This window comes from Melospiza georgiana, chromosome 2 (genome assembly GCF_028018845.1).
Source record: "Melospiza georgiana isolate bMelGeo1 chromosome 2, bMelGeo1.pri, whole genome shotgun sequence".
NCBI classification, from domain to species: Eukaryota; Metazoa; Chordata; class Aves; order Passeriformes; family Passerellidae; genus Melospiza; species Melospiza georgiana.
The window spans coordinates 22679897-22695419 of NC_080431.1; the positions used below are offsets into that span (position 1 = coordinate 22679897).

At 41.6% G+C, this 15523-nt stretch overlaps 1 protein-coding gene across 1 annotated transcript in view; it reads left to right on the top strand.

Moving 5' to 3' along the window:
- The window catches only part of AFF3 (ALF transcription elongation factor 3), a 316925-nt gene that overhangs the window by 39731 nt on the left and 261671 nt on the right, over positions 1-15523 (top strand). The window contains exons 2-3 of the mRNA XM_058019201.1: positions 10350-10470; positions 14589-15437. Coding sequence (XP_057875184.1) covers positions 10350-10470; positions 14589-15437 — 970 coding nt within the window. The remainder of the gene's footprint in view (positions 1-10349; positions 10471-14588; positions 15438-15523) is intronic.

A 15523-nucleotide genomic window follows, 5' to 3' on the forward strand; every position in this document is an offset into this window, starting at 1 on the left:
GATGTGCGGATCAGAGGCCATCTTTGGCATAGTCATCACTGAATTATGTTGTTTTCATTTTTTGGTGAAGTAAGGAAGGTGGTCAACAAAACCTCCTCCCTGGACTTTCTGAGAACAGACTTCATCCTGCTCAGGACACTGTTCAGAATGTCCCTTGGGAAACAGCCCTTAAAAGCAAAGGAAGGCTGGGCATACATTAAGACAAAAATCTTAAAGGCACAGATGCAGGCCATCCCAATGTGCTGAAAGACAAACTGGCAGGGAAGAAGAATTGCCTAGCTGAATAGGGAACTTCTGCTGGAGCTCAGGAAAAGAATGAGAGTATGACCTTTGAAAGAAGGGGCAGGCAACTCAGAAAGAGTACAAGGATGTCTTTAGGTCATGTAGAGAGAAAATTAGAAAGGCAAAAGCTCAGCTAGAATTCAATCTGGCCACTCCTGTGAAAGATAATAAAACATGTTTTTATAAACACATTAACAAAAAAAAAAAAAAGAGGGCTGAGAAAAATCTCCATCCTTTCTGGATGTGGAGGGGAACATTGTAACAAGGACAAGGAAAAGCCTGAGGTACTGTTCCCCAGGGCTCAGGCTTGGGGCCAGCCCAGTTTAATATCTTAGGTGATGATCTGGACAAGAGAATTGAATGCACCCTCAGTCAGTTGCAAATGACACCAAGTTGGGAAGGAGTGTTGAGGGAGAGCAGGAAATGTCTGCAGAGAGATCTGGACATGATGGATTAATAGGCTGAGGCCAATTGTGTGAGGTTCAGCAAAGCAAAGTGCCAGGTCCTACCCTTGGGTCACAGCAACCCCAGGCAGTGCTGCAGGCTGAGGCAGAGTGCTGGAAAGCTGCCCAGTGGAAAAGGACCTGAGAGTGCTGGTGACAGTGGCTGAACATTGTCCAGCGTGTGCCCAGGTGGCCAAGAAGGCCAATGGCATCCTGGCCTGGCCAGCAGGAGCAGGGCAGGGATTGTCCCCTGTACTCAGCACTGGCCATCCCTTGAATGCTGTGTCCAGTTCTGGGTCACTTACTGTAAGCAGAACATTGAGGTGCTGAAGCAGGTCCAGAGAAGGGCAGTGGAGCAGAAGTCCTGTGAAGAAGTGAGCTGAGGTTGTTCAGCATGCAGAAAAGGAGGGTCAGAAGTGATCTTGTCACCCTCTACAAGCACCAGAAAAGAGGCTGTGTCCATGTGGGGATTGTGCTCTTCTCCCTGAGAACTAGGAACAGAACAAAAGGAACTCAAGCTGTGTCAGGGGAGGTTCAAGTTGGATCATCAGGAAGAATTTTCATTGAAAGGGTTGTTAAGAGTGGTTGGAAAGTGGTGTCCAGGGAGGTGCTGCAGTCAAATGTTCCAGAAATGACTGGATGTGACACTTAGGGCTGTGATTTTGTTGGCATGGTGGTATTTGCTCAAAGCTTGGACTTGATCTTGAAGGTCTTTTCCAACCTCAGTGATTCTGTGATTGTCCAATTCTATGATTCTGATCTTTGCTTTTGCTGCTTTAAGTCAGGTCATATCAGGGTGAATTGTATGGTAAAATTTTTCTACCAGTTGCAGAACTTTCAATTTGTGTGTGCCATGTGAAGTATACCTTGGAGTATTTAGCAGTTCTGCAAATAGCTGTGGGTAGATGGATCACTGTACAGAGCCCCCTGGAAGAAACAGGCTACTTAAGTAGCTTAAAAAAATGAGAGCAAGGAGGGATTTTTTTTACTCTAAAAGACCTAGAGGCAAAACATAATTTTTCACATTTTTCAGGGCACTTTTTAATTTATTTAGATTTTATAAAGTTTCAGGAAACTTTTAAACTTTTATTAGGTTAATTTTTATGAGTTTTAATTTTTTTTTATTACTGAAACTAACACTGAAAATCTTTATTGACTGAAATCCAGTTTTCAGCAAACATATCAAAAGGAAGTTCAACAAACATTTTAAACAAAGTATTAAACACTTACTGCAAAATGTCAAATAGATTTTTAAAAGGCCAAAATTTTTTCATTACATTTTAAAAGTTCAGAGCATCCCTAGAAATCAGGCAATGCTAAGAGTAAATTCAGTTAATGGCACCATTCAGTCTGACCAAGACTGTATGTATAATTTACCTATGTGTGCACATTCTCTACAGAGATGAAAAAAATTTTTTAAAAAAGCTATATTTTTTGTCTAATTATGACTATAAGAAGCCTAAAGAAGAAATGCAAAGGAGAAGAAGAAAGGGCACAGGCTTGGAAGTTGGTAACTGGATCAGTTTCCCATGCATAAGGATACAGTGGGAAGCAGAAATCCTTGTGGAGGAGAACAGGCACAGGGGTGTTGACATCTTTGGCAGGGAAGCAGTGTGACAGGAGAGTGATCAGATAGAGGAATGGCCAAGCTAGGTAAGGCCTTGTGTAGCAGCAGCCCAGGGAATTCAGCACTGTTAGGATGGGCAGAAAAATTGTTCTCTCAGTTGAGAGCAGCCCTGAGGAGAAGGACTTGGGGGTTCTGATAAGAACCTCAGTGTGGCCCGGCATGGGCACTGGCAGTCCCCTGAGCCAGCTGTACCCTGGGCTGCACCCACACGGCGTGGCCAGCAGGAAAGGGAGGGGACTCGGCTCCTCTTCCTCCCTGGTGAGCCCCCACCAAGGGTGCTGCACCCAGCTTGGGTCCTCAGCACAGCTGGGATGGGATGGCTTGTGGGATGGAGCCCAGAGGAGGCTTGGAGATGATCAGAGGCTGGAGCACCTCTGCTGGGAAGACAGGCTGGCAGAGCAGGGGTTGTTCAGCCTGGAGAAGGGAAGGCTCCTGGGAGGCCTCATGCCACCATCCAGGACCTAAAGGGAGACAGCAATGGAGCTGGGAAGGATCTTCTGGCCAGGGCATTAGTGATAGAACAAGGAGGAATGGCTTCAGACTGAAAGAGGGTGGGTTTAGGTTAGAAATAAGGTAGAAATTCTTTGTATGAGGTTGGCAAGACAGTGGAACAGAGTTGTGGGTGCTGCATCCCTGGAAGTGTTCAAAGCCAGGTTGGGTAGGGTTTTGAGCAGCCTGCTGTAGTGGAAGGTGTCCCTGCCCAGGACACAGGCTTGGAGCTAGATGATCTTAAAGGTCCCTTTCAACCCACACCTTTCTGTCATTCTGTGATTCTGTGGACTGTTGTGTTTTTAAAATACAACATAAAAGTAACATTTACAAAACGAAATTAAAGGATATTATTGTGATCTGTCAGGTTTATGCTCTTCAGTCTTAATTTTTTTATCTATATCTATGAGAGATATGGATGAGGATGCAAAAGGAATACTTTGTCACATCTACAGTATCTGTTTCTTGGCAGCCAAGATTTTCACTGTTTCTAGAGGTTTTAAATTTAATTTTGAATTGTGAGGAAAAAGAAGATCTTTCCAGGTCTAAGATTATTAGAAGTGGTGAATTTTGCACTTGTGAATATACTTTCAAAGAATATATTGTTAGAGCAGTGCAAAATCAAAGCTGTTGTAATGTTTTGTTTCTAGCTTGGCTCAGTGTTCTTTTAAGATCTTCAACACATCTTAGGCACTTTTGCTAGCAGATTCAGGGTTATAAAAGAAAATAAGATATTGAAAACAGGATTACCTATTAATGCAGAGTGGTGAATTTTTGAATATCTATGTGTAATGTAACTATGAACCGGTAAATTTTTATCATTTGATGAAATTATTTTTCCTGAAACTGAAAATAAATTAGAGTTATGTCTCAATTTCTCTCATTGAGGAAAACTTCACAGAGGGAAGAAAATGTGCTTGTTTTGTCCATAGTGAGACTGGAAAAGGTGCTCTTATAAAAGCAGGTGTTGAACTAAATATGATTTTTTAATGTTCCTCTATTGTGATGCTCTGACTCCACAGCTTAGGTCCCAGTCTTAACTGCAGCCCTAGGTCTTCTCAGCATTTTGATACATATTTAAAATTCAGTCAGGTTGCATAGATCTGCACCTCTATTTTGTGAAAGTCAAGTCTGAGTGCCTGTAAGGTAATAGCTGCACCCACAATTAGCCTTTCCTTGGTTCCTTCCACTTGCCCAGTGTTAACCCTCAGAAGGCCTGACCTGCAATGCTGATTTTGCAGATATGATATGTATATATTCATTTGTTTGGTGGATGCAATATATCTGCCCCTGAAAATACAGCTCCCCGTTTTGGACTTGGAATTTCCAGGCAGATAATTAAAGTAATCTCACACCTTCCAGCCTGCACCTGCCACCGTAAGAGGCTGCCCCAGCTCAGCTTCCCCTGATCATATTCATGTTTGGTCTGTAGTGTTTCATGGCTAATACAAATCATAAACAGGCTGTAAAAGCTGAAGTGTCAATGAAGCCTAGCTTTAAAATTGCTGGAAGCTAAAGTTTTAAAACTGATACTGCAAAGTGAAAAATGAAATTTAACCAGGCACTTTGGTGAAGGAAAAATAATTTATTGGATGTAAGATGAAAAGCTGCGAGAGTAAACATCAATCTCATCTTAGACACATGTCATTGATTGATGTTTGCTCTGTGCTGCTGCCTGGAGGTAAACTCTTTGAAATAGCAAAATAGGTACTTTATCTGTCTGTGGATAGGAGCACAGTTTGTTAAGTTACTGCTTTTTTGAGACCCTGCTACATCTTTATGTTCAATCAAAGTGAAAACAGTAAATCAGAGTAATTGCTTTACCCCACGGCATTCCTGTTTGTAAATGGGAAAAAATACTGTAAAAATCCTCAAATTAACTTCTGCTGTTTAGGATAGATAAAAAGTCTAAAAAAAGCCAGTTGTAGCCTAGGAAGGTATTTTATTGATTATGACTCTTGTTCATCAAAGGCAGCTCCTTTTTTATAATTTAACTGATAGCTCAAATATCATTAGAGAAAATATTTAATGCTCAAAAATGAAAGGTTGCCATATCTTGGAGTTCCCTATACCCTGTCAGCAATGAGTTTCCAAGCAGAAACCATTTTTGCTTATCTGGAAATGAAACTGGTACCTAAAAATTGGCCAGCAAAAACCATGGACCTGAAGAGTGAAATAGAAAACACTACTATGTTAAGCATGGCGATTCAGCAAACAAGACAACCTCAATTGTTGTAATTAAATCATTAGAGTTAAGACTGTTTTCTAAAAATGTTTGAGGCTTTTGCCTTTACAGGGTCTCAGTCTGACTTGTCCTTTTGAGTTTTAAAATATGGCAGAAATACAGGAATGAGGGTACATTAAAATTCAGAATCCAGTTTCTAATTTGAATTGAGTTTCATAATCACTGTCCTGCATCAGGGCTGGGCTGCTTTTTTATGGTGTTGTGTAAGTTTTTCCTTTGACTTACTCTATTTAGCTACTTTAGCATAAATGTAGTAATTCAGGGGAGAATTAGACTATTAAATATTTAAGAAAATGTCCTCACTTCAGCCTGAAATTTAGTATATTGATTTGTGCACCAGATTAAAATTTGTGGGGAAATATTGAGAATAATCAGTAAACCATTTTAAAATTTATTTTCTTGAAATATTGCCTGTTTTCCACAGCTTTGAAGCTGTTCTAGCTTTGTTCATAATTCAAAAATGACCGTGTGCCAAAATTTAATTTCAAAGATATATAAGTCCTCGCAGAAAACTTGTTCACGGGTCTAGGTTTATTCTTGAAATGCACATATCTTTTAGTCACTTACTGTATGGGTTATGTTTTTGAGGTGGGGTTTTTTTGTTTGTTTGGAACATGATCAGCACTGTGCTGATCTGGACTGCACCCAGCAGCCTGGGGATGGCGTCACTCCCGTGACACCAGGAGTGGATGCTGTAGTCTGATGACGTTTTGATGGACCGTATTCATTTCCTGATGGAAGAAGAAGGCTCAGTTTAAGAACAAGTGGGGAGGATGACAAAATTTGGGAAAGAAGCTCAGCCCTGGGAACTAGGTCTTCCCTAGCAAAGGACTGCCAGGGAGTGTGGGTTTGCCAGTTTAAGAAATTGCTGCCTGTTAGCATGAAGCATCAGCTCTGCTTTCGTAATTAATATGTCTAGACTTCAGGTTCTGAATGTTTTGTGCTAAGTGCCACAGGTAGCTGCCAAGGTGAAGGAGATCAGCCTCCTGGGTAAACATTAACTGCAAACAAACAAGCTACTCCTGCTAAATTTATCTAGCAGTATTTAAGTGCATGGGGAGGTAGAAGGAAGACGTGAGTGTATATGGGTGTGGCACAGCCTTCACAATTCAGAGAATAATGAACTAAGTCTTTGGACTGGAAAATTATATTGGAAGGTCTGGAAAGGCAAAGGCAAGATTGCAGGGTGCTGCTAATGGTAAGTTCAGAAACTGTGGCCAGGTCTTTGTACACATGTGGTAACACCTTCCTCTGTCCTGCTGGTACAGCTGGCTGAGTGACAGACCCCTTCCTTTTCCAGAAAATAAACTGATGCCAAGAAAGGGCAGTACCAGCAATCTCACCCTCATTTTACCTACCTGTGTCTTTAACAGCCTCAAAGATGCCAGCTGTTAGGAGGATGGTGATCTTATAACAGAATAACAGTACCCTTCCAGAATCTCCCTTCGTGATGCAGCAATTTTGTGGTTTCTGAAAAGGTCAAGCAGCATCGTTAATGCACACCATGTAATTCCTCTGTGAAGGTGCAGTGCTTCATTTGTGGGAAAAGACATGTTCCTCTGAATGCAAATTTGGGTGTTCCCAAGCTGAAGGACAGGAGGATATGTTGGTGCATTGTCGCCACCTCGTTTATCATGGAGATGAGACCTTTATATTTGAGTTTGAGTTGCTTCAAAAAGTGATATCTGAGCAAGTCAGGAATGGAGTGCTTAAAAAAAAAAAAAGGAGGAAAGAAAAGAAAAGGAGATTTTTTAACACCTAAAACTTAGGCTTTTTATATGATTTCTTTCAGCCTAGCCTGAGACAACATAACTCTTTGGACTTTGTAGGAGATTAAATCCAGCCCTAGGTTTTTCAGGTAAAATTATTGCTCTGCTCCTGGGCTGTCCCCTGAGCCATCTCTGTCTATTTCTAATTAAGGACTAAAGGAAACAGTTCCTTCTGTTGGGAGGAGTAGCATGAAGAAAGTGCCACTACCACCCTCCCACCAGGAGCCAGCATGCCTGGGCTCTCTCTGCAGGCTGCTCTCACAGGGCATGGCCAAAGACTGGGGACCATCCAGGTAATCTGCCGAAAGGTACCACAGCAGATCAAAATTCATTAAACATACCTACTCTGACCTGTTTAGCAATGCATTGGAAATCTCATCTGGCAAATATCTGGGAGTGAAATTATTCTGTGTATCTGGAAGAAGCAGAGGAGGTAGGGATGCTGTGGCCTTTAGGCACAATTCAATTCATTGGTATATCCAGCATGTGTCTTGGCAGACCTTAGGGCTGAGATAAATCAAAAAAGCAATGTGCCAGGTTTGAGATAATTTAATTTCTATTATACAGCCTTTATTCATACATAACTTTTGCAAGAGTTTGACTTGTTGCTCACATTCTGGTTCATGTCCTTTAAGCATGAATTAGAAACAGATGCAACATTTAAAAAATGACAATATACCATTTAAAAACTGTTTGAATTCACCTTTTGGAATTTGACCTGTATGAAACAAATATAAATGACACTGACTTTTGAGTGGTGAGTGTTTGCATATTCTTTGGCTCCGAGTCTTACAAAACTAATCATGAATACTACACATATATATGCATATTTTACTCACATATGTAGACATGCCCCAATGAGGAAAACATCATGAGGTTTTCATGAGCTTGTTCTTCATGGCTTAGCTATTGAAACAAGACACAGATTAAACCATTAAAAGGTACCTCTGGGATTGTTTTAGATTGCAAATTTAAAAAAAATAAAGAAGAAATCTATTAAAAAGAATCATTTTCCATTAACTGAAGTGTTTGCAATAAAGACAATTATAGCAGTTGGCAGTATTCTCCTTGAACCAAAACAAATAAATACATTTGGTGACATACGTTCAAGGAAATGTGATTGCTGCAATGTTCATGCAAATAAGGAGCAGCTTCACAAATGCTAGACATTTTGCCATCTGGTATTACCAAAGGAACACAACTCTCAACTTGTAGCTCTTCCTAACTTACTGCTTGTAGATGGTGTATTAGGCATTGTCACGGTTCTGACATTTGCATAATCATTCTGAATTACTGCAGGTTGTGCATTGCCTTGCCAGCAGTGAATTCATTTGAGAAGGGGGTTCAGAGACCTGGTGACTTGTATGGCTTCATCAAATATATCTCTGTCCAATAAAGGGGTAAAAATGTTCTACCACACCAGTGAATTTTTAAATTTGTATGAGGACTAGTGAAGAATGTTGCACTTCCTAGAAATTAGGTAGAGACCAGTATTGTAAATTATCTCAGGGAAGCTGCCCATCTCTATTTGGCCGCAGGCTAGAGTACAAATGCAAAGCTTCTCAAAGAGTCAGAAAATTCTGGATGGGGAAATGTAGCTGACGATGAAGTTATAACCTGATCTCTTAAAACTCCAGGAAAAGCAATCCTAACAACAGTTATTAAGCATGGCAGAAAGTGGTTTAGACACAGGTGGCTGTTAATTGACTCAGCTGATGGCAGTAGGCTCGATGGCACAATGAAGTGGAGACCTCTGCTCTCACAGCAGTTGATGACAACTGCTCTGCCTCTGGTCTCAGCAGCGTGTGCAGGAGGTGTTCTCACTCCCAGGAGCCCATGGGGAGGCCTTCACCATCCCCTTCTTACTGCAAGAAGGCATTTTCCATGCCCAAAACTCCATCCCTGTGATGGCCTCCTCATTACGCTGCTTTTCAAGGGAAGGGTGTTGGAGTGAATAACATGCATTGCTCATGAAAAGTATGGGATAAAACCCCAGAAACTCTCAACCACCTGTAAGTGGTTGTAAACAACGTGGTGTTTGGACACTGTCTCGAACCTGCTGTGCTGAAATCCTGTGTTTCACAACAAACCCCTGTGTCTGAGAGCTGTGCTGGGCCCCTGGCATCTGCCCCCAGACCATCAGAGGGCTACTCTGCAGTCCTGCTCGAGTTAGCAGCATCAACAAGAAAACAAAAGATTTTCTGTTCATTTAGTGACTGTTGAGGCATTGTTCTCAAGTATTAATAGCATCTAACATATCCTGTGTATTTTCAGCTCTCTCCAGTCCTGAATTAGAATCAGATAGCTGTTGGCCTTTTGGCTGCCTTGCCTGAGGCATACTAGGTAGCATCACATGGGTAGCCAATGCAACATATGCTTTGCTAACTGGGAAGCTGGTTAGCAAGACAACGTTTATCTTATTAACACATGGTGCACTTACATGACATTAATATATATTCCTACTCTACAGATTTACTCTGTCAGAGGAAAAACATTAGCCGAGCTAAGCAAAATAGGAACCAGCATACTTGTCACATTGTCCTGAAATAGCATGTTAACTTTGTTAGACATGTTGGCTTCCTTTGTGAGGAGAATAAAACATAACAAACTGAAATGTGCAAAACTGAAAGGTGTTGTTCTGTAGAAATTCGGAATAAGAATTCTCTGGTTTATGTTGCCATGTATTTAACTAGAATTCTGAAAATAAAAATAGTCAGTTATTATACTGAATTACTATATTGGAGCTAAAGTTGTTAATTTCTGAAAAGTAATGCTGTTGTAATGCAGTGATTTTATTCTCTCTCCAGCTACACTCTACTAGCCATACATACACTGTTGTGCCACTATTCATTTATTCACGTTCTGTGGTTGTGATAGTGTCAAATCCATCAGAAAGAGGAATTGTTTCAGTAGTAGTTTCACGACTTGGCTGATTAGCAGAGATCAGAAGAAGAAACCTAACTGTGGAAACCACTACAGCATATAGTTTTAACAGCTCTTTAGGGAGCTAGTTAATGAAAGAATCACTACAGAAACACAGCCATGTGAAAAAAGGAGCATTTTCATACAACACTCAGAGGATATGTCATAAGTGGGAACATGTTCATAATTTCTGTTTACTCACAGCTGTAATTAGCATCTGCCTTAAGAGAACTTCTAGTCTTTGTCAAAGTTGCTTAGATATTTCCTTTGTCACGTTTCAAGCAGAGAAGTTCTGTACAGACTAGATCCTGCCATGTGATTCCTTTTTTATTTTTCTGTAAGAATTTAATTATCTATTCTCTGTGTGAAGAAAGCACCAGCATTCCCAGAGACCTGAACCTCCCCAGCCTACTTGAACTGGCGTTCATCTGATTCATGTTTGTGCTTATTTTTGCCATCTGTCTGCAAAACAGAGTTCTTAACTTTTAAATGCACACTGGTTTATATGTTGCATTTTTAACTAATTTTTAACTCTTAAAAACTATTTATCTTTTTTTTTTCTCTAACTCCAGCGTCTATGAGCCAGATAGAAACGTGCTGCGAAGGAAGGAGTGGGAAAGGAGAAACCAGGAGGCCCAGCAGGACAATGGCGCGTTTAACACGAGCTATTCCCTCTTCAGTGAACCCTACAAGGTAGATGCTTCCCAGCTGGGCGAATCTTTGTTTATTTATTTCTTCCTCAGTACAAAAATGTAGCCTGCAGAAGGCACTGTCCAAGTTTCATCCCCCTCCCATGAGTGCTAGCTTCCCAAAATTCACAGAGAACATGCATGATTCCCTGAGAGTCAGATTTTATATATATTTATGTTTATGTATGTGTATAAAGCTTCTTCTAGTGTTTAGCAGCACACAAGAGTGAAATAAACTAGAAATATCTCAGCAATATTTGAGATGGAATTAAAATTAGGAGGTGAAGGTGAAAGTATCCTGTTTTTGCAATACTTAGAAGAAAACAATTGTGTAAGACTAGTGTGTGAAGGTCAAGCACTACTGTAAACACTGTGCCCTGGCCAAGGTTATTGTACTGAAATATGTTTTTTTTCCTATAAGAATTACCAGGATAATAAGAAAATTTGTCTGCTATACAGGTTTTTCCTCCACCAAAGGCAGAAATAGCATAGGAGTCTCAACTCCCTGTGTTGTTCCTCATGGTAACAGCAGTTTGATGAGGCACGACTGTCTTTCATCACTCCCCACTAGAAGGTCAAGCAGGGCCTTTTACACTCTGCAGGAGTTTGAAAATGGTGAACAGGACCAGAGAGCAATGTCCCATGGGGCTGCTCCTCTCCCTCAATTTACCCAACAACCACTTGTTTGTATCAAACCATCATCATGTATTTTCTACTGTGCCCTTCCAGAAATGTCCAAGTTACTGTAACAGCTGCCACACTGTGTAGCCTTTCACTCCATGCAGCATCACTTGCCCTTGATACTTAGGGTGCTTTAGTGCCTCTTTCCAGGAGAGCTATTTGGAACCTGGCACCTGGCTTCTGCTTTGACTTCCATGCTTGCGTTTTAATTCTTGTGCTCCAGGGTCAGCTTTTAGCTTGCTCTTCTTCCAGATTGTTGCTTGTATTTAGTCCCTAATAAAAAAGAAAGATCTGCCACTTTCAAACCATGTCCCTTGAAGGAACACAGCTCTGTCTGCCTTGAAGCTGACCTCCAGCTGCCCGGATTTCAGATTCATTACAAAGGCATTTAGAAACCATGTCAGATGTCTTGAACTCCTCAATGACCTACTTGAAAATGTCTGCTGTGAGACCAGTCAACGGCTAATCCATGGAAGAAAGCCTGGAAAGCATAAGTCAGCTGTGTCTTGGCATTTCTTGAGGGCTGTGCTGCAGTGATGACTTAATGATTTTCCATTTGGTCCAGTCAAACAGACCACACAGAAAAAGGACCTGGCCTTTTGCTGTGTCTCCTGTACTCTTTTGTCTTTGGTGCCTCAAGTTGGTGATACTGAAGCTCAAATCACTTATGAAAGGGATATCACTTCAATTATTACTTCTGTGCTGATGTACTGACTGTCATGGCACAGATGTGATGTGCCATGGACACACCAGCAGTTTCTGAGTTAGGATGCCAGAAGGCACCTCTGTGCAACCACAGTAAAATTCCATCAGCTTTAACAGGAGTGGATGAAAAATCACTGCTTCCTCTAGAAGCAGAGAGGATAGTGAGTGGATAATCCTATGAGGCAAGCAGAGTAATGGCTCCTTTCCTGCTTCTTACCTTTAAACACTGTGTCCCTATTTTGAACACATGTGAAAAGAGGGTGCTGCAGAAATACATCTGCAGCTAACTTTGTCAAGGAGACTTGGGGAAAGGCAAAGTCCAGGACAGCAGTATAACTCACAGCTGTGTTGGTGTGGCAGAGTTGCTTGGGGTGATAGTCCTTCTGATAGTATTGGACATCAAAACTTCTATCACTGGCATACTCTGGATGTCATGTATACACTGGCAATGGACCATTGGGCTCTCTGAACTAAGTCAAGTGTTTGTGAACCTTCAGTGCAGGGAAAAAGAGCTGTGGCTTTTTGATCTTACTGTGTAGAGAGCCTAACTGCAAAAGAGGAAACCTTTCTGCAAAAGCAAAACTGAAACCCACTTGTAGTCCCTTTAAAGATCATGTTCACCTTTTAGGGGTTTCCAGAGGGGAATGAAGTTATAGAGGACATTCACTGCAAGCTCTGATTAAATTCAGTATTCCTCTGCACAGCTTGAGAAACATGAGCTAAAGTCAAAGGATATGCTATTCAGAAGACCATATTTGAAAATCAAAGGCAGGCTGGAAATCTCCTAAATCTTATGTCCTCTCTCACCTTGACATGTATCACTACTACTGTAACATCAAATTTTCTCAAAAATCCTGACTCTTCAGGTTGCCCCTTGTCCTGTTCAAAGTATCCATAGCAACTCTCTATGAAGGATTACAGGAAATCCAGTATCTTTTACATAAAATCTCTTTTACAGGGGAATGAAAAAGTAGGAAATTAGTTCTGGATATTTTTTGGACAGAACACCTTGCCCCATTAACTATGTAAGTATTTTTAGTGAAGAAAAAAATTCTGCTGGTCTTCCATGCAGCCGTCAGGTTTATTTTTAGAAGTGTTATATGTTGCCATCTTCAAATGCTTGGATTTGTCTTGCATTGCAGAAGAATATCAGAGCGCTCTAAGTTAGACATGTTTGCACAGAATGCATTTCCTACTTACCCATTTTGTGACCATATTTTCCCTGTGGGAATGCTTAAATAAGGCCAGCAATATTTCAGAGAAGATAATAGGACAAACTAAAGCTCATAACAAGTTACCTCAGATCCCACTATGTTCCCAAGAGGATGTAGGTGAGTTCTCCTATATGAGAACAGCTCAACACAAAATCTCACCTGAAGCTATCCCAAGTGAATCTTGCAGGAATAAACAGCACAGACCAGTTGTCAGCCTATGCCATGATACCAGTTTGCTGCAGTTATTCTTGTGGTTATCTGGGATCTCTCAGTACAAGATGTCTGTTTAGGAAACCCTAAAAATAAAAGGTTCAAAACTGTGGAGTTTCTCTTGAATACCTTCCCTTCCATACCCCCAGTTTTCCAGATTAACTGATGTGGTTGCTACATCTTTCGTGTTTTTAAATGTAACTTTAAGAGGATCTTCTCCACTTCCTTTACTCCCTTCTTTCTCCTTCCTTCTGTTTTCCCCTAAAACAGAGTCTTGAGATGAAAGCTTGGCCTTCTGAAACTAATAGGAGTTTTCCCATTCAGACCCCATGTCTGTCTGGAAGAGAGAAAGGAGAACTCCACTGCCTCATTACTGTCTTCCTCTGAAAACGTAAACCAAAGGACATCACACGCCCGAATCTTGGCAGGACTCAAAAAATCTCTGCTGTAAAAATGCTAATGATATACCCTTTTGCTTACAGTGGCTTTTTAAAGCAAGAATTTTCAATCTTTTCCAGCATGTTTTGTTTGCTTGTTTTATTTCTTTGTGAAGCTTCTGCCTTTTCAGTCAGGAAGTAAATGGATCATTTTTAAGACAATAATTAATCTTGAAGGGGAGGAAGGGTGGCTGTATTCCCCTGCTATGCACAGCAAGCACTGAGAAATGTGAAGAATTTGGCAAGGGTTCTGTTCACCTTTTTTTTTTTTTTTACAAGAGGAGAGTGCCCTGGAATGAGCACCCTGTCAGAGCATTGTTAAAGAAGGGACATAATCTGTACTTTTCTCATTTCCCACAAGCTGTTTTCAAGTCACCTCAGAGCATTTGGCTGGCTTAGACTGACAAATTCATTCAGCGCTTGCATGGGATGTTGTGTGGCCTCCCAGATGGTTATGAAAACTTAGGCAGGCAGAGGAAGAAATTGGGAATGCAGTGTTTTCATTCATGACTGAAGGAGAGCTTGCACTGGGCTACAGGAAAAGTTTTATCATGGTCAGATTTAATCCAAACCATTCTGTGCAGTTGCAATAATAAATTTTCCAGTTTCCAGGTAATATACTTTAACTACAGCGTGATATCTGTGATAGATTTCTTTTTTTATATACTCTAAGGCCCTTTATAGCTTTTCCAGTTCAGGGTAGATTTAAGATGTTGACAAGTGTCTTCAGAGACAATAAGGATTTTCGATTTCATCCCTCAACGCTGCTGCTGAATAAGGCAGTCTTACTTCAGTAAGGATTTGAGCAGAAGCATGCAGGGAATTTTGTTTTTCTTATGTTGACTGTAACAGAACACTTGATTTTTGTTTTGCAGACTAACAAGGGGGATGAGCTTTCCAATCGCATCCAGAATACTTTGGGCAACTATGATGAAATGAAAGACTTGTTAACTGACCGGTCAAACCAGAGCCATCTTGTTGGGGTTCCAAAACCTGGGGTTCCTCAGACATCTCTCCCCAAGACCGATGAACACCTTATCTCAGACTCAAGACCACCTCCTCCTCCTCCTATTTCCAGCACTACTTCTTCCACACCAGCATCCCTAGCAGCCCAGCAGAGCAAGAGTACCACAATGGGCTGGCAGAAGGCTGGGCATAATGCCACTTCAGATGGCCAGCAGAGAGCGAGCAAACACGGACACCGGTCGCTGGAGTCACACAAGGGTGACTTCAAACTGGCCAGCCAAAAATCCAGTTTGGAGAAACTAAAACACTATGCATCGAGTCCCACCTCCTCCTCTTCCTCCTCCTCTTCTTCCTCTTCCTCCTCCACCTCCTCTTCCTCCTCCTCCTCCAATACTGCCCAGCAAAGCTCGCTGAGGGCCACGTTAGGAGACAACACCAATAGAGTCCAGCAGACAGCGAAGCTCAGTTGCAGCTCAGAGGGAGGAACCAAAGTCCAAGAGAGGCCAGCAAAGCATGGTGGGGGGCACTGCGTCCAAAACTTCCCACCCTCTCTTGCTTCAAAGCCCACTCTGGGCCAGCAGAAGCCAACAGCCTATGTAAGGCCAATGGATGGTCAGGACCAGGCTCCGGATGAGTCTCCAAAGCTGAAGTTACCAGCAGAGACAACCAAGTCCTATCGGGGAGTGCCTTCCAGCAAGCCTGATTCGGCCAGGACCAAGTCAAAGATCACCAAGTTCAGCACTCCTAAGCAAGAGGAGGTAAGTGTTTTTATATTTCTTATGACATACCCCCATGGATGGATGGATGGATGGATGGATGGATGGATGACGTCTTATTGCACCTG